At 41.4% G+C, this 22140-nt stretch overlaps 1 protein-coding gene across 1 annotated transcript in view; it reads left to right on the plus strand.

Annotated features, from left to right (window-relative positions):
* The first annotated feature begins 1297 nt into the window (after positions 1 to 1297).
* NUP160 (nucleoporin 160) overlaps positions 1298 to 22140 on the plus strand; it is a 28891-nt gene continuing 8048 nt past the window's right edge. The window contains exons 1-28 of the mRNA XM_082215520.1: positions 1298 to 1414; positions 1565 to 1673; positions 2967 to 3177; positions 4163 to 4385; positions 4771 to 4855; positions 6339 to 6453; positions 6764 to 6922; positions 7901 to 7978; positions 8369 to 8466; positions 9382 to 9466; positions 10193 to 10261; positions 10564 to 10647; positions 11004 to 11174; positions 11649 to 11748; positions 12543 to 12708; positions 13565 to 13692; positions 13805 to 13965; positions 14601 to 14731; positions 14905 to 14975; positions 15574 to 15730; positions 17143 to 17212; positions 18050 to 18148; positions 18747 to 18866; positions 18984 to 19079; positions 19200 to 19294; positions 19562 to 19658; positions 19740 to 19845; positions 20878 to 21038. Coding sequence (XP_082071646.1) covers positions 1312 to 1414; positions 1565 to 1673; positions 2967 to 3177; positions 4163 to 4385; positions 4771 to 4855; positions 6339 to 6453; positions 6764 to 6922; positions 7901 to 7978; positions 8369 to 8466; positions 9382 to 9466; positions 10193 to 10261; positions 10564 to 10647; positions 11004 to 11174; positions 11649 to 11748; positions 12543 to 12708; positions 13565 to 13692; positions 13805 to 13965; positions 14601 to 14731; positions 14905 to 14975; positions 15574 to 15730; positions 17143 to 17212; positions 18050 to 18148; positions 18747 to 18866; positions 18984 to 19079; positions 19200 to 19294; positions 19562 to 19658; positions 19740 to 19845; positions 20878 to 21038 — 3348 coding nt within the window. The 5' untranslated portion in view covers positions 1298 to 1311. The remainder of the gene's footprint in view (positions 1415 to 1564; positions 1674 to 2966; positions 3178 to 4162; positions 4386 to 4770; positions 4856 to 6338; positions 6454 to 6763; positions 6923 to 7900; positions 7979 to 8368; positions 8467 to 9381; positions 9467 to 10192; positions 10262 to 10563; positions 10648 to 11003; positions 11175 to 11648; positions 11749 to 12542; positions 12709 to 13564; positions 13693 to 13804; positions 13966 to 14600; positions 14732 to 14904; positions 14976 to 15573; positions 15731 to 17142; positions 17213 to 18049; positions 18149 to 18746; positions 18867 to 18983; positions 19080 to 19199; positions 19295 to 19561; positions 19659 to 19739; positions 19846 to 20877; positions 21039 to 22140) is intronic.

A 22140-nucleotide genomic window follows, 5' to 3' on the forward strand; every position in this document is an offset into this window, starting at 1 on the left:
AGCAGGTTGACAGAAACATTGGCAGAAAACAGTATTGGAATAAGTGCTCTAGAACACTAGTAGAACAGTAGAATGAATGGGAATCTAAATTTCTGCCTTTCTATCACCAACTGGCTGATTTACAGCACTTCCTGATTTACACCGCTGTCATGTAGATTTCTCAGAAATGTTCCTAAAAACATAGGATTACCAAGGATACAGAGGTCACACCTAAGATGTATTAGAAAGCCAATATATCCTGCTGAACATATTTAGCAACAGGCACTGTCCTTAATGCTCAGTCACAGCAAACATGGGGAGAAGGTTGGATGGTTGTGGGGCAACTGTTCAGGCCCTCAGCTTTGTGTTGCCCCATGCCTGGCACAGACGGCCATGGCAGGCAGTACCACTGCAGGTCCAGCCCTACTGCTTCTTACCCACCCTGCAAAGATACCCTTCTTCAATCAAAACTCTCTCTTTGAATTCTAAAATATATTTGATTTTTTTAATAAAAAAAATAACTGCTTAACTTTGGCTGGATTGTGCCCTACCATTTTGTGACCTAAACAAACTATAGCAAACTTTAGAGAGGAAATGAATGGTCCTCTTCTCTGTTGTCATAGATAACTCAAGGGCCTCTTTTTTGTAAATGTCCTAAACTACCTGAGTTGCTCCTTTTCCCATGTATTTTTTTTTTAAAATTATAACAATAAAACAACACTGAAACTCTTATTACAGTGAGAAACTGTGATACTTCTAACAACAATGCTTCTAAGCAGACTTGCATTGGTTACATTTAGGTGGAATACAAAAAAGGCCGTAATCAGGTAAAGGTGTCTCGCCACACCTTGCAAATTAACATAGGGAAGGAACGGGACCCGCGTCTCCGTGAAGCCATCTGCTTGCATTTCCCCCTTCGCTAGCTTATACCACTGAGTTACGGTAATTTTTCATCCAAGTCTGCCTGGCTGCCACTCTTTGCCGACCTGGTGCCTTCCAGAGGACTTGGACTACAACTCCCATCAGGCCCAGCCGGCAGATGTTTCGACGGGAAATGCGGTCCAAAACATCTGGAGGGGCGCCAGGTTGGCCAAACCTGCTCCATGAAATGCCCCTTCCCTATTGCGCCTGGTCTAACTGAAGCGCGGGCCGGGTCTAACTGGACGGGCGTCTGGCTGCGCTCCTTGCCCAGCAGTCGCTCCATCTAGTCTTCACAGGACAGAGACCCCCCTCAGGCCTTCCCATGATGCACCGCGAAAGCAGGCTCGGTTCGGCCGCGCCCCCTTCCCACTATCCCGTGATCCACTGCGGCTCCGCGCGCGGGAAGGGAAGATGGCGGCGGCTGTCGGGCTCCCGGAGCGGGGATATTTGGAGCTGGTGGGCGCTGAGCGGGGAGCGCGGCGCCGGGTCCGCGAGCTCGTGTTCAGCCTCCCAGGTAGCGGCGCCCGGCCAGGGAGCGGGCGGCGGACGTGGGTTGCTGGGCGGGTGTCATTGCTGTTGCACGCGTGGTAAAAGTCACGCTGCTGCTGCTGCTGCTCCTGCCGCCTGCCTGGCTGACGTGCCTCCTTTGCCTTGTCCCTCGCAGGCGGCGGCTCGTCCCTCACGCCCGTTCGCTACGCCGACAGCGCCGGAGGATTCTGGTACCAAGAAAACGCGCAGCTGGGGTCTGTGACCAGGAACCGCTTCATCCACTGGTGAGTGGCCTTGCTTCTGCAGCCCACCCGCCAGGCAGTACCACGGATCGGATCCTGCCCTCTCACTCCACTGGGAGAGGGTGGGAAGAGTGAAGAGGAGCTGCCCTCCGCTTTGGCCGGGCTTCCCCTTCTGGCATCTTCTTCTGATGCCTGATCCCGTTTAGCATGTGACTAGGGTGATATACCCAAATAAACCAGATGATCTTTTTCTTTTGGTTTTGATCTGTTCTTCACTATTGAAGTGTTTTGAGCCGTTGGCTCTTCCAGAGCAGAACTAAAGCAAGCTAACAGTCTAAAATGCCTTTTTTTAATGCATTAACCTAGTGCAGTTATGAACAGAATGGTACAACACCAGTTGTAGCTCTGTGGGAAGAGAATTCTAAAGTTGGGGTGTATGCTAAGGAAAGCATGCAGAGGAAAGGTCCACAACCAAAAATGTTGAGGCATTAAAGTGAATGACAGGTGACTTGAGCAGTAATTGACAGTAATCTTTGATAATAACTGTATGTGACAGCAAAATGGCCATTGAATTTGAAATTAGAGAGTTCTATGAATGGGTACCTCAGTGGTGCATGGAAGGTTGTATGAATTACAGTTAGGGCATGGGGAAGCAGTTTGAAGAAACAGCTGCATGATTATGTACGAAGTGAGAAGGACGAATTAGCAAATGAAGCTGTATTGAGGAGCAAAGGCCCACAAAATTCCTTGAACCACACTATAGAACTATTGTGTTTTAGTGCTGTCTTGGTGAAATACAGGGCTAGGTCAACAGGAAGCTATGCATCTAACCATGGAGCTCAGTAGCCTCATACAATTATGTTCCCAATGTGTCTATCCCTGCCTCCTAGCAACTCCTCCAGCTGTTTGTGCCTTTTGGCACTAGGTTCATTCCCAGTCTTGTATAGTTATTCAAATATTCCCTGTTCTGGCTTTGTGAAGGGGGAGAAGATTAAAGTGATGTTGAATCTCATAGTTGTATTTTGTGTTTGTCTGCTGCAGTATTAAAATAGTTTGATTGAGATGTTTTAGTTTGATTGTGCTGTATACCTTCCTGGACTTCCAGAAGAGGAAGGGCAACCTACAGCTTTACATCCTTGTGTACCACTGTACACTGGTTTGCACTGCATGCTCTTTGTATGCTTGCAAAACCTAAGGTATATAGAAATACAGGTAGCACATATATCTTGATATTTGCTTCTTGGTGCCATTGTCTTTCCACCATGCAAATACTGGGTTGAATTGTACTCTGTAAACCTATAATTCCTCTATGTATTTACTTGTTTTCTTTTGCAGGGCTACGTCAGGTGGAACCTTGGAATTGGTAGAGGAATCCCTTGATATAAACCTTTTGAACAATGCTGTTCAGCTCAAATTTCAGAATTGTAGCCTCTTACCTGGAGGAGTACATATATTTGAGACCCAGAATAACGTTGTTATCTTGATTTCAACCAATCAGACAGTACATAGGTTGATTTTACCACACCCCACTCGGATGTATAGGAGTGTAAGTAACCTTTTTTCAAAAATTCTAAGAGTGTGAATTAACAATTAACAAGCAAATTTTTAATACACAGACAAAGCTATCATTTTGGATTGTGACTGCATATACTGTATAACATGTTCAGTTCAGGTAATACACCAAACTATGATTTGGAGTGTCAGAAACAAGCCCCAGGCTTGTCTCTCACCTTGTGTTTAGATTCTTTCTTATTTAGTGTTAATCATAGATGATTATGATGTCTGAACTGGAAAACTATGGCTAACCCTTGAACCCAACTCATTCATAGTGTAAGGGTTGATTCTGGTTTGAAGAGCAATCACTAACTGCAGGCTGCTGATTTGGACATATGGTTTTATAGATTCTGAACTGACCCTTTCTGGGAATGGGCTGTGAAATATTCTGTAATTTATTTATTTTTGTAATGTATTTTTTTTTTGGCCACATGTTTGGTTGCATTTTTTATATAGAAAATTAAAGAAAATCTAATTTTCAAATGTTTTTATTGTTGCAAATTCATGTTGAACAATTTGCTGGGTAAAATTTTGGTATGGAGCAAAATATATAGATAGTATAAAGTAATCTTGTCTAAGATAAAATGCACTGAGAAGGGTCATTGACAGAGCCCTTGTTGGCATGCACCAGGTCTTGGCTTAAATCCCTGGTGTCTCCCATTAAAAGAATTACAAGAGCAGATCATGTAAAAGTCCTGTTCCTGAGATCTTAGAGAGCCACCAAAATACACAATACTGGATTAGCTAAACAAACAGTCTGACATGGTATAAGGCAGCTTCCTATGTTCCTTTGATTGCTCGGAAGAAACTGCTTTTGTCTAATGTTTCCTTTGATACCATTTTTCAGACACTTCTAGGTCATATGTTACAAGAGGAATTTAAATAGAAAAGGCATTTCCTATTTGACTTTTCCATGTTCATACTTCAAATTTATATTTCTTATTGATAACTAAGCTTATTGGGGATTTTCTTAATAGGAGCTGATCACAGAAAGTCATGTACAGTCAGTTTTCACAGATGTTGGAAAAGTTCATTTAAGAGATCCTTTTAACTATTGCGTGATTCCTACAATCCCTGGTCTGTCAACTCATTCCACTGCTTCAGCAGCTTGGCTTACCAGTGATGGAGGAGCACTTTTTGCTTTGCCATCTGCATCTGGTGGGATTTTTGTCCTTAATCTGCCACCTCACAATACTCATGGTAAGTATAGAAGCTGATCTAGATAATTTATTTAAAGTTGCTTTGCTTTTCAGTTATAAATCTCATAAACTGCACATCGAATAAGAATTTAAAGCAGGTTTAAAATATTTTCTAATGTGCATAAGGCAATTGACTCCCCATATCCGCAAAACTGTTCTAATTGAGAAGTGTGTGCTGTACTAATTGATTAAACTAAGGGAACAAAGACAGCAGCAGAACCTGCTTTTGCAATTTTGGACACCGTCAATTAATGTCTCAAATCAGTAGTCATTTTGTCTTGAATGTTTCCACATGGAACTTCTGAAAGATTATTCATCTGATTTAGTTACTGTTGTGCGCCATATATGCATGCATTATTAATAAATCATTTTTGTTTTGTTTTTAGGAATGGTTTCAACTCTAGTCGTGGAGTTGAAACAGAGTTCAGTCATGCAGCGCTTGCTTACAGGTTGGATGCCAACAGCTATCAGGCTAGTATTTTGATGGCAAACAGAGCTCTTGAAGTCTCTACAGTAGCCAGTGGCATAGTTGGAACAAGCTTCAATGAGCACTCTGCCTGTTATTCATTGGAGGATATTTCTTTTCAGCAACCAAATGAGCTAACTAAAATCTATTGTACCTAAATTTTCAGCCAGGTCTTTGTTGTTTAGTCGTTTAGTCATGTCCGACTCTTCGTGACCCCATGGACCAGAGCACACCAGGCACTCCTGTCTTCCACTGCCTCCCGCAGTTTGGTCAAACTCATGTTGGTAGCTTCACGAACACTGTCCAACCATCTCGTCCTTTGTCGTCCTCTTCTCCTTGTGCCCTCCATCTTTCCCAACATCAGGGTCTTTTCTAGGGAGTCTTCTCTTCTCATGAGGTGGCCAAAGTATTGGAGCCTCAGCTTCACAATCTGTCCTTCCAGTGAGCACTCAGGGCTGATTTCCTTCAGAATGGATCAGTTTGTTCTTCTTGCAGTCCATGGGACTCTCAAGAGTCTCCTCCAGCACCATAATTCAAAAGCATCAATTCTTCAGCGATCAGCCTTCTTTATGGTCCAGCTCTCAGCCAGGTCTAGAAGTGTAATTAATTCTTGGAAGTGTAGTGTGCTTTTTTCTTAGGTGGCTCTCTTTTCTAAACAAGCATATTAAGTTAATCTTGAAATTGTTCCTGTCGTCTCAGATCTGGACAAAGCAAAAGGAATGAACATGTTTTGAGGGAATAAGAACCTGCAGAAGACAGTCAGCCTTTTCTTTTCCATATGAAGGCGAGGGATGCTGTTGGATTCAGTACTTCAGCTACAATTGCATGTAGCAGAGGTGTTCCAAATCTGCCCATAGTCCAGTGGTTAGAAAGTGTGTACGTTTGACTGTTTTTCACAGTTCCCTATTTTTTAGTAAGAAGGTTGCATCCTTTTTATTTCCAGACATGATGGCTATTGTTCAGAGAGCCTGTGTGGCTAGTGTTAGGTTTGGAAGTAAGAAATTCTCTACTCAGCCAGGTGACTCAGCAGGTGTCATCATTATCTCTTAGCCTAACCTATCATAGAGAAGAGTTGTGAAGAGATAATTCTGATACACTGAGGAAGTGTGGAACGGAAATCTGACAAATTCATGCCCTCAAAATTTGGAGGCTAAATGGCTGCATTGTGATTGATGGTTGCTTGGAATATTTAGAAGAGTAAATGTCATAACTTTTATCTTGAAAGGGGTATGGTTTTATATGCAAAGGTAATGCTTCACCATAAACCAGGAATGGCGAACCTAATCTGACTGGTGGGCCAGATTCCTATCTCCTCTATACCTCATGGGACATGTTTGACAAGGTGGGTGGTGGTATCCACCTCTCAATCATATGATGTCACCATGAGATCAGGTGAAGATTTGGCACTTCTAACTTTTAAATTCTTGTAAATTCTGTCCTTTTTTGTTTTGTTTATTATATATATAATTTAGTTTAAATCTTTTCCAGAGGAGACCAAGGTCCTTCAGAGCTTCCTGTTAGCTTGTCTGTCCACTGTCGTGAGCATGATGCCCTCCTCTTCGCACTCTACCAGGATCATAAACTTCGAATGTGGTCTTACAAAGTGAGTGTGAAATGCTAATTTCTGATAGAATACTGTTGTCATTGCTGATGGTTGATTATTCATATAACTAATGATACTTTCCAAATGTTGGTTTTTGGCAACATGTCCCTTTGAATATGCAAGCTATATTAATTACCTTTTCTGTGGTCTGCTGTGAACGTGCACAACCTTCAGATCTGTATCCTTTACTGTAAAGGAACACATGGTAAAGTATCTGTCTAGTATATCAAGCTGCTGTTTTGGCAGGTGTGTTTAAAGCATTTGTCCCATTTGCAGATTGTGTTACTTATCTGGCTTCTTATCTTGGCAGGATCAAATGTGCCTGATGGTGGCTGATATGTTGGAATTTGTGCCTGTAAGTAAGGACCTAAGACTTGCTGCTGGGACTGGACACAGATTACAGCTGTCTTATTCTGAGACCCTGGGGCTTTACATTGGTGTATACTTGCATGCACCCAAACAAGGACAGGTACTTGAATTGTCTTACATTCGTAGAATTTTAATTTGCTGTTAAGTTGAGAGTCAGGGAACTACTAGTAGGGGAAGAAGGGAAAGGAGAATGTTAGCCGCTTTGAGACTCCTTAAAAGAGAGTGAAAGGCGGGATATCAAATCCAAACTCTTCTTCTAGTATGACCCATCAGTTTCAGAGTTTATGTGGATAAGAAAAGTTTTCTTCAATAATTTTAGACATGTTTTGTCCAGTCCTAGAAGTTTACAAAATGACATAGCTTTTGATCCTGGATTAAAAGAGCTTGCTGACAATTTCAAATGTCTTTTGCTTTAAAAACTGGGAAATAATCGCTCCTTGATACTTGATAAGATGTATTTTGATGAAGTGCTTTCAGAAGGACTTATCAAATGCATTGTTCCAGGGAAGAACAATTTCTCTAATTCATTGGTATAGATTTTTTTTTTGGGGGGGGAACGTGGAGACTATTTTTTGGAGATGCGGCATACAGGATTGGTGCATTTCCTGTCTTGAGTCCCAAACCCAATTTTCTGTATCAGTTTTCTTAGATCGCCAAGCTTTGCAAACAAGAAAGTAAGGTGAAGAAGGCTAGAGAAAAAGGAAATGGAAAGCACTATGTAGGTGTCTGCAGAGGACAAAATTACACTTTACATAAAGGGGTACTATGTCTCCTATGCCTTGGGCATGGAAGCATTCCATTTCAAATACACCTGTGATATCTCCATAGGGAACCTATTGCTCCTCCTCAGAAAGAGAAAGTCTGAAAAGTGAATTAATTGCTAAGGATGTCCTCTTCTCTACAAGTGCTAAAACAACCAACTTAAATAGCATCTGTTCAACTTGATTTTCACAGTCTAGTGCCATTACTACATCCTGAATGGTTACTGGGTATTATAATTAGAGAACTGGAATATAAGGATTGTCTAAAATAGTTTACAGTTTTATTTTCACTAATGACGGAATCATTTTTTTTGCAGTTCTGTGTCTTCCAGTTGGTCAGCACAGAGAGTCAGCGCTATAGTCTTGATCACATATCATCACTGTTCACTTCTCAGGTGGGAATGAATAAGATTTACATTAAAATGAATGTGTCTGTCAAGAAACATCAACTCTGCACTGATAGGGGTCAGTAGAGTACTGTCTTCCATTCCATCTTCCATTCTATATGAGATCAAGCAACATGATGTGATGTTGGAGAGGAAGGGATGTGTGTACCTGCCTCCTGTATATTCAGTTACTTCTGATCCATGGGATCTTCTGTGTGTAGCCCCAGTATTTGTCTGCTAGTAATAAATTAAACAATTATTAGTTTTTATAGATTCAACAAAATATAAGTTCTCTCCATTGTACTGTTATTATTTAGTTTCATTCTCTAGAGTACATTTAGGTTTGAAAATCATATTCACTTGTTCTAATCCACTCGTTGTGGTATGTTTTTAACTTAGGAGACCCTTGTTGACTTTTCCTTAACTACTGCTGAGATCTGGGCACTCTGGCATGATGATGAAAATAGAACCACTGTGAAATACATCAATTTTGAGCAGTAAGTTTTGTCCACCCCTGGTGTAACCATGAGCAGTAAATTGGGCGAGGAAAAAGTTACTTTAAGCCCTGAATCCAAATTAAAAAGGAGATTCTCTCAACACTAAGAGATGGCAGAAAGATACTTCAAAGAAAATAACTATAACCCTATGCTGGCACTTCTAGCAAGGATTTGATACCTATTGATGAAGCATGGAGTTACCATATAGTTCTGCGTAAGGCATTTCTGGATGGCTCAGGAGGTTGAAAAAAGATCAGGGGAGCCATGTTTATAATACTTAGGATGGGCTGTGAGCAGCATGCAGGCTTGCTCAAGCAGTTAGTTTCATGCTTCACACCTGTTTAAGCTAAGAGGTGGCGACACAAGGTGAAAATTGGAAAGGAGATTTCTCTGTCTTCTGGTAGACTTGACATGTCACAGGAGCTCTTAGACTATTTGTTGAAACAGCCAGCAATTATATGTGTCAGCCGTCTTGGAGAAATGGACAAGCTACATTGTCTGGGGATGTTGTGGTTTTGAAGGGTCATACACTGGACTGGCAGGGCCAGCTTCACAGAAACAGGAAGACTTCCCTCCATTTTGTAGGTGGGAGGAAAATGACTGGATTTGGAAAGCTGCAGACCTGCTGAAATACAGTCCCTTAGATATCCCACTTGGCACTGAGGGAAGGGGACGATGATAGTCTCTGTGTGTGCATACACACATGTCCATGTAGGGGAAACCCGCATCAACAAACTTTCATTCATCTGTTTTTAGTTTATAATTGTAGGTTTGTGGTGTCATGGGTCAAAAATATGGAAGATGTTGGTTATGTTTAATTGTTCATAGTTATATATATTTATTTATTCTACTTGGAAGTAATCTTTTTTGAACTATAAATGTAAAGTTGGCTAAAATAGTCCAGTCTTGTTTTAGCAATGTTGCAGGTCAGTGGAACCAAGTCTCTGTGCAGCCCCTGCCACCTGAAGAAGTGGATATTAGAGATGACCAGGACCCAAGGGTGAGTTCTTCAAATTAATTAATTATGAATTTGAATGGCAAAACACAGATGAGTAGCACTTGTATGAATCCCTAAACGTATGAACATTGCGTATATATGGGAAAAAACAAATCTGTGTGCTCAGTTGCTAAGAAGGAAGACCAGTGAAATGATGGATCTTTGAAAGAAGGCATTCTCCTTTTTAAAAAAAATTGTTAGATTAGGAGTGTCAAATATGCATTTTGTTTGGTCTGAAGTGCAAGACTCTTGGCTTTGACTAATTGATGTGTAAACGTTGTTCTCTTTCTCTGTGTGTGTGTGTGTGTGTGTGTGTGTGTGTGTTTGATATTACTCTTGGTGCTTCTTGTGTCCCAAAGTGTCTGAAAGCAAGATTCCTTTGGCCACCAGAAGCATGCCTTGTTTTTTTAAGTTCTTTTTTGTTGTTGTTGTTCAAAACTTTGTGTTTCAGAAATGAACTGTGCATCAATTTCTACACTTCATTTTACTCTTAGTTTCAAGGTTGATTTCTTTCTTTCAAGGTTTAGGCAGTATGTGTGGACCTCTAATGTATTAACAATTTCACATAGTTAATATATAGTGCACATTGGAAATTGTCATATAAACTGAAGTTGAGCAGTTGCTAGAACATACTCATGGAACAATATTTGGACGTAGCTGTTAGTGGAAGGGAATAAAATGAATCACGTGATCTGCTTGGGAAATAATTAATTATGCTGACTCTTACAGGAAACATTTACAGAGGCCATCTTCATGCCTGGGCAGTTCACAAATGCGGCTTTGCTTAAAGCTTTACAGGTGAGCAGGAACATCATCATTTGTTGGGGAGTTTCTGGAAAACCGTTACAACTTACACTAACAAGTCAATTGCACAAAATGGCAAGATTGGCATTTGAGGCAGAAGGGCAGAGCACTCCACTGCTCTGCTCTGCTCTGCCAGTTCACAGCTACAGTGGCCTACTGTCAGCAGTCATCTACATAGAACATTCTTTTTGACACTGCTTGGCATGCTGTTAGAATTCAAGTGTGAGATTTGGTAAGTCCTGGCACTATGTGCATTTAGGTTTAAGGGTGAGAAACATTTTTTAATTTTCCCTTAGATATTTTCTCAAAGAGCTGAGCACCTCACAGACCTGTCCTGGGATGAGCTGAAAAAAGAAATTACTATAGCTCTGGAAAATGAGGTAAGAGTTCCGTTTAGTCTTTGCCCCTCTTGTTGCTTCAACAGGATTACCTTCATTCTTGGATTCTTATTTCATTGGTTCTTTGTAATAATTGTGCTTATATTTATGTGTTCGTTTTAAGATAGGTCAAATAATGCTCTACTGTTGTAATGCTAGTTTTTAGGGTGGTATCCAATCCAATGAAGTATTTCTGGTAGGGTTAGGTTTTCCATGTGTGTCTCCCTAGAACAAATTATGGGGGCACATGGGGAGAGGAGAGGGAGGAAATTACCTTTAGCAGCCAACATCCTTGATTTAGCAGAACTGCTCCTTTGGATAGCTAACCTTCGGTCTGTGTTTTTGTTCTTGTTTTCCAGTTCCAAGGAAATGTGACTGAGTATGAATTCTCACAAGAAGTATTTAGACAGCTGCAAATAGAATTTTGGTCAAAATTCTATGCTTACTGTGTTCAATACCAAGAAGAACTCTCACGCCCACTTGCACTTCTCTTGAATCAATGCACTAGCATGGTGTGCCTGCTTAAAAAGGTGAGAATCAGGTTAGAAAGAGGCAAATTTCAGATATTTATTTCATAGAGCAAAATGGGCCTGTCCAACTCAGGCAATGACCCTAACTATTGTGGACTTAAGTTTCAAGAGCTCTCAGTAGTGTGTAATTATAATTTTATGCAATAAATGTGGCAGATATAAATTTATATGGTTTATTTGTTTTACATGGGACTTTTTCCTGAGCAAATGTTGGTTAGAAATTCAGATGGTCCGTACTTTCAATAAGGATCTGAAAATCACAGAAGCTGCTAAAAGATAGCTAGTTTGAGCTTTTCCTAAATTACAGTACACTATTTTGCCATTGTATCTTTGAATATTTATGATGCTGAGAATGTGGACTACTCTATGGGCATTTCCCCCCTTCAGAATGTTGCTTTGAGCTTTCCATGTAAGTAAATCATCTTTTTGTGGTGTTTGAAAACTAAATGATGAGTGTATCTTCTCCCCACACAGGGATACCTGTCTTTTCTTGTGCCCTGCTCCCTAATGGATCACCTTTACCTTTCGCTTGATGAACAACTGGTGAATGAAGTTGAGAGCACTGGCTTAGATGGTAAGAGAGAGTGAGCGCACGAACCCACTATAAGATGTTGTCGCCAGAGCAGAATTTAGAACATAGTCTTTACATTTTTTTAAAGTGTTTTTTTCCCCTGATAAATAGCCAGGATCCAGAAAGCCACTCACATCAGGCTTGCACTACTGCAGTGGAACTTCCAAGTTCTCAAAGCAAAACTTTACTTACATGGAAAATAAACTGCTTTGGTAACCCTGCTCTGTTTTAAAAGCAATTTACCATGTTAGCATGTGGAGCTTTTGCTCAAGAAGTGTAAGCATAAAGGGTCTCTGGGCTCATAGATCTAATTTCTCACCTCTTTGGATTCCTGCCCATGTTGGTTATTTTCAGTTAGTCATATCCTAGCAGGTAACAATAATCTTGGTGCATCTCTCTCCAAGAACTTTTAAGGAATCAGTTCATGATCACTTTCCTAGAAGCACTTGCCTCATGTCAGCGGGTAAATGGATAAATTGAAAGGCTGGATTGAGAGTTTTAAATCTATTGATGTTTCAAAATCATGCACTGTGGGAGAGTAACATAACTAGAGAGCAACATAACTAGGGAATTTCATTCTTGGTACTTCTTAGGTGTCCTGTTGACTTTAGTAAGCACTAATGAAGTGATTTTTTTGTGTTTTGCCCATGGATAGAATGTGCAAGCAAGAAGAAAGTATATTCTTAACTGGTTTTATCCCTGCTTTTCCAGCATAGTTGGCTTTTTATTGTGATTAATATATATATACACACGCACACTCTCTGAAATAAGTTCTAAACAACACCTTTTCATTGTAGAATCTGAATTTTCTCATGATCTTGTGAGTCTTGTTCAGTGCCTTCGGTTAATTGGTGAATCAATTTCTGTGGAGATGGCACTAACAATGGAAATGGCTTGCTGCCGTTCCCAGCCGCCAGAGAGAGCTGCAGGACAGATCCTTCATGACTTGATTGCTAATGACACGTAAGCATGCGCTATGAGCAAAGTAGGCCATTGATAAAAAATGATTTTCTCACTCCCTCTACAGCATTTAGCTGATTGGATAAGTGTGTGTGTGTGTGTGTGTGTGTGTGTGTGTGAGAGAGAGAGAGAGAGAGAGAGAGAGAGAGAGAGATTTCTAGCCACAAGGTTCTAGTACTGTAGCTGTAGTTCTCAGAAAATGGGGGCTCACTATTCATTCTCCTCAGAGGGCAGAGGCAGCACAGTTGATAACCCTCCCTGTGGAGAAATGTCCTTCCAGATTTTAGGCCCTGCCTTCTTCAAGAGAGCAGTGTTACACACCAAGGCCTAAGTTTTTTTTCTGTCAGAGCTGAGAGATTCAGCCTTCAGTTTCTTTTTTTGTTAAAAATGTCCTCAATCTCACTGTTCCCCTCAGACAGGTAAAAACACTGTATATCTCCAGCTGAGGCCCAAGACAGTTTGAACCAAGGCCACACTACAAGCAAAATCCCTAGGGTCCCTGTGCTTAAAAAGTAGCCATATAAATTCAAACGTTGTACAGTGTTTTTGTTACTTCATTTTTCTATTAAGAGTTTTTATATACTGCCTATTACAATCTGTCTCTAGGTAGTGTACCAATTACAGTCAGCTGATTGCAATAGTTTGTTCCAGATTACTTGTATCTTACAATTTCATGTTCCTCAACCCGAGGGTGTCATAGCCCATGAGACAGTGTGTGGAAAAATTAGTTGTAGGATGCCACATATAATTCTTAATAGGGTGGATAGTGTGTCTTCTGTATCATGTTTACTCCCTCATAACTGAATAAATTATCAATATATTTTATGAAGCCTAACACATTTTTCTGGTTTCCTTGAAGAGAGAATCTAATAGAGGATATTCACAGTAAATTGCAAGAGATCAAAAACCCAATTGATGCTATTGGGGTGCTTATCCGGGAAATGGACTATGAGACAGATGCAGAAATGGAAAGAGGACTCAATATTGGTGAGAGAACAGTGGCTCTACTCTCCCTCCCCCCTAACATTTTGATTCACTGAAAGCTGCTTATGTCAGTAGATACATATATTTTTGCCTTTTCTCACCTTACTTTCTACAGTCCAACCCCTAAATGTGCACATGCATCTCTCACAGCTCTATGGTAGTAGCACAACAGTAAACATGGTGTGTCGGTGTGTGTACAAGATGTCCATGACTCGCTTTTTGCTTTGTCGGGACTTGTTGATTTTACAGCAGCTCTTGCTACGGCTTGGAGATACTGTGAGTATATTGGAACAAAGTTGACTGTATGACCTCAAGCAGTACAATTCTTACATCATTAACTGAACAGCATGCTTTTTTTGCCAGAGAAAATGGGTGTTGAATAATAACGGAATGGTTACAGTGGTTGCTGAATGGACATTACTGTTTAGCTGTCAGGGTGCACTGTGTTGCTGACGCAACTTTCTTGGCAGCCAGGAAAGAACTTGGGGGCCAAAACGTATCTTGTCACAGAGCAGCATGTCTGAATCCAAGCCATTATTCTTATTAACAAGAAGGAGCTTCAACTTAAGATCAGATAGTCATGTCATGTTTCCAACACCACCTGCTTACTTCAGTTAGATAGGCTCTGGGTTGATTTTCCTTCAGTCCCATTCAACCCACTTAAAATAGCACTCCTGTCTTTGGCTGTCTTGCTTTCAATATTTGTTGGCTTCATTCCTCTCCTTTCTAGCAACTGCTTAGGGACAGCCCTGAAGATATTGCTATAGCAAAATCAAAATGGGGTATAAATGTCTATATGTTGAAGGGGAGGATAATACCACAAGGATTTTTGCATCTTTTCTGAATAATGTGAAAATACTTGGCCATTGACAGCTATTGAACAACAACCAATACTTATGTTGTGTTTTTAGGTATTGGGCGGAGGCCAGCTATACCACACTCAACAGAACTTGCTGCATCGCACGTCTCATTTGATATTATCATATTACCTGATCAGGTGGGCAAGTCAACGCTTGGCATCAGATGTTCCAGTTGATGAACTGTAAGTTCTTTACCTATAGTTTGTAATTAATATGATGGATGAAGTAGGCGTAGCCATTCTCTTTTCCTATAGCGAAAAATAGGCATTTTGTTTGATAATGGCAAGCAGCTAATTTGGACAGGTTCTGCTCAGGACTTTTCTGTCTGACAAGTATTTTTTCTTGGTTTCTTCAGGGAATGTAACCTACAGCATCTTTCTGTATTAAAACTGACAGATTCTACAGCTATAACGCCACTCAAGCTAGGTAAGAAATTAAAAGCTTTTTGTCTCTTTTTGGTTGTAAGTATGTTCAGTGACAATACAAGGCTTTGCTAAAAGATTAATCATGTTTATAGACATCAGTTCTCCAGTGCTCAGATTAAAATACTTTAAAGCAAGATAGTGCTGAAATCGTTGCTCAGAGAACCTAAACTGCTATAGCTCAGGGGCCGTTTTTAACATTAACTCAGCCACCTTTACCGGCAGTCATTAGGCTAGATTTTTATTTTAAAATTGTTGGAATTTTCCAAATTTTAAGTATCCTACGTGCCGTATTTCCTATGCCTAGATTTTTCAAACTCGAAAGTTATATAGATAGCTAGAAAATCTGGTCTTTACCTGTCAAAACAGTTGGTGTTGTGTCTAAAAATGCAAAGTACATCTTAAGTAAGCAAAATCTAAAAATAGGCATTTAAGTTTACAGCCTTTCTTCCCTGCATCCCACTTGGATTTATTAGAAGCGGAATATAGAAGTTAGTATTAGGGAAACCATTAAATTGAAAAGTCATGTACAAAACATGTTTATGGCATTTTCTCATTGTTTAGAGATATTGATGCAGACAACATCTTTTAATCTGTTTTAGTGTCCAGCCCTCAAACTATCGTGGAGCTGTTCTTTCAGGAGGTAGCCCGAAAACACATAATATCTCAACTGTTCCCACCTAACGCAGCCTTGGATGAATCAAGTTTGAGTTGGCCTCAAATGTTTTCTGCAATTTCGAGTTATCTCCTGCAGTTCTTGTATCCTTCAGTTGCAGCTTCTGCTTGAAACGGTGGACAGGAGCCACGCTTTCTTCTGTTCCTCTAGTGCGGGGATTCTTAAACTTTCTACCCCTGGGATAAAAGTTAACTGGGGCCCTCCAGACACAATGGGCAGGGGTGGAATCAGCAGACAGAGGCACAGTTTGGCATAACCAACTGACAATTACTGACATTTTATACTAATCTTTTGCAAATTTCTGAAATTCTTTGCTCCAGTGATTCCTCTATGGCAGGGAGTTACAGTTCAGTTTTATTCAAGTAAAGTACAGAAGTTAGGTGGAATTCATCACTGTGCTCATTCAGTTCTTCCTGTGCAAGCATTCCAGCTTGCCAAATGTATCCTCCCTCCCTGCATGCTCTTCTGGGGGTTCTCTAGGATCCCCCCCAAACCAATTGTGAGGGTGCCTGTGGGGGGAGCCCCGTTGGCAAGGTGTGAAGTCTTTGTGCAGGGCTTCCACTCATGGGCCTGGCTAGCCAAATCCTGCCCATAGCTGCAGAGGCATGACTTGGCTTCCTCACTTTAGGCACAATTTTATGATCTAGAGCAGGGTAGTCAACCTTTTTATACCGACCGCCCACTAATGTATCTTTGTTGATGGTAACATTTTCTTACCGCTCACCAGTGCTCTATGGAAGGAGGATTCAGCTTCTGCCGTAGAACCCCCTACTGCCCACCTAGAATCCTGAAATGCCCACTAGTGGGTGGTCGGGACCAGGTTGACAACCCCTGATCTAGAGGCTCCTCCTTGCTCTTTTTACATTCACTTTTCACTCCTCTGAGTTTCCCTATTTTCCCCCATTCCTTTCTTCCCAGTTTTTTTTTAATGGTTCATCTTACTTGCTAATCCCCCCCTCCCTCCCTCCCTTTCCTTTCAGAGGGTTGGCAGCAAGGAAAGAGGACTGAGGTATGAGACTGTGTGAGAGAAGTGGAGGGATCAGAAGGCACAGGAGAAGCCCCAAGCACTTCTCCTTCTGTCTGTCCTTCTGCCTCCCGTCTTCCTGTTCTTCCTCTTCCTTCCCTCACACTAAGCCTGCTGCACTGCCCAACTCTTGTCTATTTCCTCTTCTCCCTTTCTGTTCCTGCCCTCCAACTCTGCATGCTACAGCCTCGCTCTCCAACCAGCTCCTGCTCCCATGCATCCCTATGATTGTACATGTGAGGAGCTGCTGTTCGTGGCATTGATTCATTCAAAAGACTACAGCACAGTCAAGGGACAACCAAAATGATCAAGGGGGTGGAGTGACTCCCCTAGGAAGAAAGATTTACGGTGTTTGGGACTTTTTAGTTAGAAGAGAAAAGGCGAGGAAGACGTGATATGATAGAAGTTCATAAAATTAAGCCATGGTCTTGTCATCCATTCAAGAACCTATATTCCTTATGCAGTCTTCAGGTGGCCAAGCAATCCTAACTTCCTCTTTCCAGAGTGTTTGATGGGAGCTTGTCAGTATGCTCAACTGCAGGTGAGATCTTTATTTGTGAAATCCTTTACATTAATATTTAAAGGATAGAAGGAAAATACTTAAGTAGATCAGGTGGGAGCCTGGTTGAAAGCTAGCCCTGGTTTTGTATGCAGGGGTGTAAAGGGGCAGCTGATGGATCATTGGTACATATGGTGGGATGTTATCTAGAGATTAACTGAGAATATGAGCAGCAACTGGGGTTCATCTAGGGCATGTCTTATGAGGAGAGTGGGAAGCCGGTTTTGGAAAATTGTATTAAATTGAACTAATTTGGCAAGATTTATAATAATTTTGAAAATCTATAAAAGTAATTGGCAAAAAGAAAACTAGCACTGGTTCAAAGCAATGGATTAGTTGCGGGGAAGGATGCTATGTGCATGCTGCCCTAAAATAATCATCATCACTCAAAGGTAGCCCAGGTAAATCAGGCAAATGGATCAAAACTGGATATTATGGCAGGGATTCTCAATCCAGCAGAGGCTCCCACTGGCTGAATTGGGGAGGCCATTTTTACCGACCCCCCTCACCTACAGTTACAGCACAAACTCCCATGTTTTTCTATAGGTTCCCCCAAAGGTATGGAGCAGAGGTTTGGGGGGCAGGGGTGTTTGAAAATGCCTCTCTTCTCTCCCCACTATACCACTGGGAGTATCCTGTGAAGAGAGTTAATCTCACAGGAACAGAGGCTCCAAGCCTAAATGTCTAGATCGGAATCCAGCCTAGCTGCTTGCCTGTTCATGTTTTTTAATTGGTGTGCGTTAAACAATGTCTGTCTGAGTACAGTGGGAAGTAAGACATAACATTGATTTGTCTGATTAGTGGATGTTTGTATATTAGGAATATATTCGTTTTCTGGGACCTTGGTGCCATGTGAATATGGGGTCATGCTGTTTTATGATGGGACGCTGCTACCTTGTTATGGGAGAAGGGCACAAGGTAAATTCTTATTTGTCTAAAACAGATAAACATTTTATTGTTTGAGTTGAGAAACAAAAGGAGAGAAGTTGGTTAGACAGTAGTCATAGCTAGGAGTGAGAGATTCTCAGCTATTTTTGAGGATCTTGATGTCTGCAGAGTGCTGTAGATTTGACAGCTTTGTTCTAAAAAGGAGCAAAATATAAAATAAGTGTCAATTGTGTTACCAATTTAGGCTTTATTCAGATGAATCTGTCTACTGCTTTCCTAGAGTCAGATGCTTTGCTGTTCATTTCCGGCCTTCAGTGGCAGCTTTGGGTAGGGGGTGTATGTGTGCATGGACTGTTCCTAGTAATAGTTTTTAGTGGTATCCATGTTGAGTTATAACGTGTAGTGATTTGATAACCATAGCATGCACCTGCGTGCCATTTTGGGACTGACGCTATTGACAGTTCCTCAGAATTCCAGATGTAACCACTGGCCTAAAAAGTTTGGCAACCTCTGACATACAGTATGGAATTGATAACTGTAGCAAAACAATATGGAAGTGATCCCAGTTTATTCTGTGCTTCGGACTAATTTGTCCCAAGCCTTGGTTTAAGTTCTTTTTTTCTTTCAGGCTCTGGACTGTTTCTGTGAAGCAGCCTCAGAAGTTGGAAAAGAGGAGTTTTTGGATAGACTAATTAGATCGGAGGATGTTGAAATGGCTTCAACCCCACGGCTACAGTACTATGACAAGGTATTTTTGTTTCCAAGCTTTTAACCTTTCTTGTAGAAGGGGGTGGCATAACATGTATTTAACATTTTCACAAATAGTTCAGGTAAAACATTCTGGGCTGTATATTCCCCTCCCTAGGTTCTGCGTCTTCTGGATACCATGGGTCTACCTGAACTGATCATTCAGTTGGCTACCTTAGCAATCACAGAAACAGCTGATGATTGGAGAAGCCAAGTAAGGAATTAAGTTTTGCTGTTATGGGATGCGTGCCCTTCTCATCCAGCATTGGTTTGTGCCACCACACTAATTTTCCAGCTGGTTATAGATGGCTTAACTACCATATTTGTATTGCAGGCTACCCTGAGGACATGCATTTTCAAACACCATTTGGATTTAGGACATAACAGTCAAGCATATGAAGCCATGACCCATAACCCAGATTCTAGCAGGTAATACTTCATATATTTTAGGCATTGGTATACCTTATTTTTATGAATCAAGTGCCAACCACAGGTGGTTGGGGTTGTTTTTGTTTTGTTTTTGGTCCTTTAAAATACCCTGAAAATATTGCCAAGGTTCTAAAGAGCTGTGTTTTTCTAATTTAAGACATTTATATACTGTTTAAATGTGTACACTGCTTTAAAATGTGAAAAACCAGTCCACAGAATTCACAGTCCATGATAGCAAAGAGTTACCTCTTTCTTTCTCCCTTCTAGGCAGCTGGATTGTTTACGGCAGTTGGTGGTAGTTCTCTGTGAACGCTCCCAGCTCCAGGATCTTGTGGAGTTCCCCTATGTGAATCTCCACAATGAGGTAAATGGTCTCCTTTTGTTAGCAGTAAGGTAGTGGTATAAGGAAATCTTCAGCTATGTCTAACAGTTGTTTGTATTATAGGTTGTGGGAATAATTGAATATCGTGCTCGGGCAGTAGATCTGATGACACATAATTACTACGAGCTGCTATATGCTTTCCATGTTTATCGCCATAATTACCGGAAAGGTATGACAGATTATATAAAAGAGAAAATTGCACCAACTGTTAAAATGTCAATTCTTGTGGCATTGAATCAGATGATTATTTGTTTCCCATTAATGAGCAGTCTGTGCATGTGGTGAAAGAGTCCAGCCATGATAGCTAATCTATGCTAGAGCAGGGATCGGCAACCTAAGGCCCATGGGCCATAAGCAGCCCACAGGGGTTATTTAACCGGCCCACAAGCCGCCCCCGAACCGAGCCACCCACTCGGCGAGACCCCACGCACTGTGCTAAACCAGCATGACGCGGGGACTCACTTCTGCAACGCTATTGTGTCTGTGCATGCGCAGACGCCAGAAATTGTGGGCACACACGCACGATCTGGCCCATGGTGGGATCTCCACTGGAGTGAACTGGCCCAGGCAAGGTAAACCTTGCAGACCCCTGTGCTAGAGAATTAGAAAAGCCAAGTCCTAAACCCCATGTTTCTGTGATAAACACTAATGTGAGGGCCATGAAGGGGGGAGTATTCACAAGGGATAATGATATGTGAGAGGATGTTCAACTCTTTTGCTGCCCACTAATTCTCTACTGCATATATGCCCCAGGTGTATGATTGGAACTATATATTTACTGAATATGTTCTCAGTTGAATGGGAAAAGTATATAATAGAAAAATATCGGGTGTTTTTGAAAGCTGAACGCCACGGTGTAGGCTATATATGCATCCACGCTAAACTGCAAAACTCAGATTACTTTGAGGGAAGGCAGGGCAGTTAAACTAATATAAAGCTGCTGTACCCTGACTTCATCCATTTATTTTCTCAATACTGACAACCTTTAAAATTAGGAATATCTCCTGTTCTAGTGTCCAGCTCTGAAGCTTTACAAATTTTAATTTCCCTTTTGGTTGGTTTCTCCTCCTCTCCACTAGATTATAGGTGATTTTCAAGTTGTTTCTACTTTAAGTTCCTACTACAACCTGTTCTGACATGAAGCTGTTATATTTCAGTTGGGGAAGAGGTGACCGTTGTATTGTCTTACTTCTTTCCTCAGCTGGAACAGTGATGTTTGAATATGGAATGCGCCTTGGCAGAGAAGTCCGTACCCGCTCTGGACTGCAGAAGCAAGCAAACTGTTACCTTGCAGCTCTTAATTGTTTGCGGCTCATTCGCCCTGAATATGCATGGATAGTGCAGCCAGCTTCTGGTGCAGTGGTATGAAACATCTCCTTTTTGATTATTAGCAGTCCCTTTTTCATGAAGACCTTGGCTGCTGCTTGCAAGTACAGTGGTACCTCGGGTTAAGTACTTAATTCGTTCTGGAGGTCCTTACTTAACCTGAAACTGTTCTTAACCTGAAGCACCACTTTAGCTAATGGGGCCTCCTACTGCTGCCGCGCCGCCGGAGCACGTTTTCTGTTTTATCCTGAAGCACTTAACCTGAAGCACTATTTCTGGGTTAGCGAAGTCTGTAACCTGAAGTGTATGTAACCTGAAGCGTATGTAACCCGAGGTACCACTGTATGTTTAAGATAGCAGCAACCTCTGTCACACTGCCTGGTTCACAGATCACATTAAATCATGTGTAACTCTAGTTTGACACAGATTTGCAGTGTCCTCATACAGAAGTACTCAGAAATTCCTGTTTTGCTTCTCCCACACTCCTAGTCATTGTGCCCTGGGAGCAACAAAGTGAAAACTTTGACTTGTCATGTCATTCAAACCCAGGCCCATGATGTGATTCTCCCAAAACCAGCCTTTCTCAGCTTTGGGTCCCCAGATGATGTTGAACTACAACTCCTATCATCTCTGACGAGCTAGCTAGGGATGTGAGTTGTGGACCCACAATTGAGAAAGGCTGCTCTAAACAAACCACAAGCAGTGGGGGGGGGGGAATTAAAAAAATTGCTTACTGCTCATGGTTTATTTGGTGGAAACAAACCATGTGCCCAGCTTCAGATAAGATGACAAGCCAATCTTTGTGGTTTGTTGCTCCCACCCTGTCTGGTGGGGAGGAGCGGTGGCGATTTTAAAGCAGTGTTCACTACAATGCAGCTTGTTCACATTAAACAGTTATTAAACTTAAATTGGTTTAACATAATGTGCAAACACAGCCAGTATGTCCACTGCTAATTCTTGTGCTGACGTCCCAATAAAAAATAATTAGAAATAAAGTAGCTTGTCTAGTACAGTGGAACCTTGGAAGCCGAACACCTGTAAACGCGAATGTTTTGGCTCCTAAACGATCGAAAACCAGAAGTGATTGTTCTGGTTTTCGAATGATTTTGGAAGTTGAACGTCTGGCACGGCTTCTGCT

This window comes from Podarcis vaucheri, assembly GCF_965113315.1.
Source record: "Podarcis vaucheri genome assembly, chromosome: 1".
Lineage (NCBI taxonomy): Eukaryota > Metazoa > Chordata > Lepidosauria > Squamata > Lacertidae > Podarcis > Podarcis vaucheri.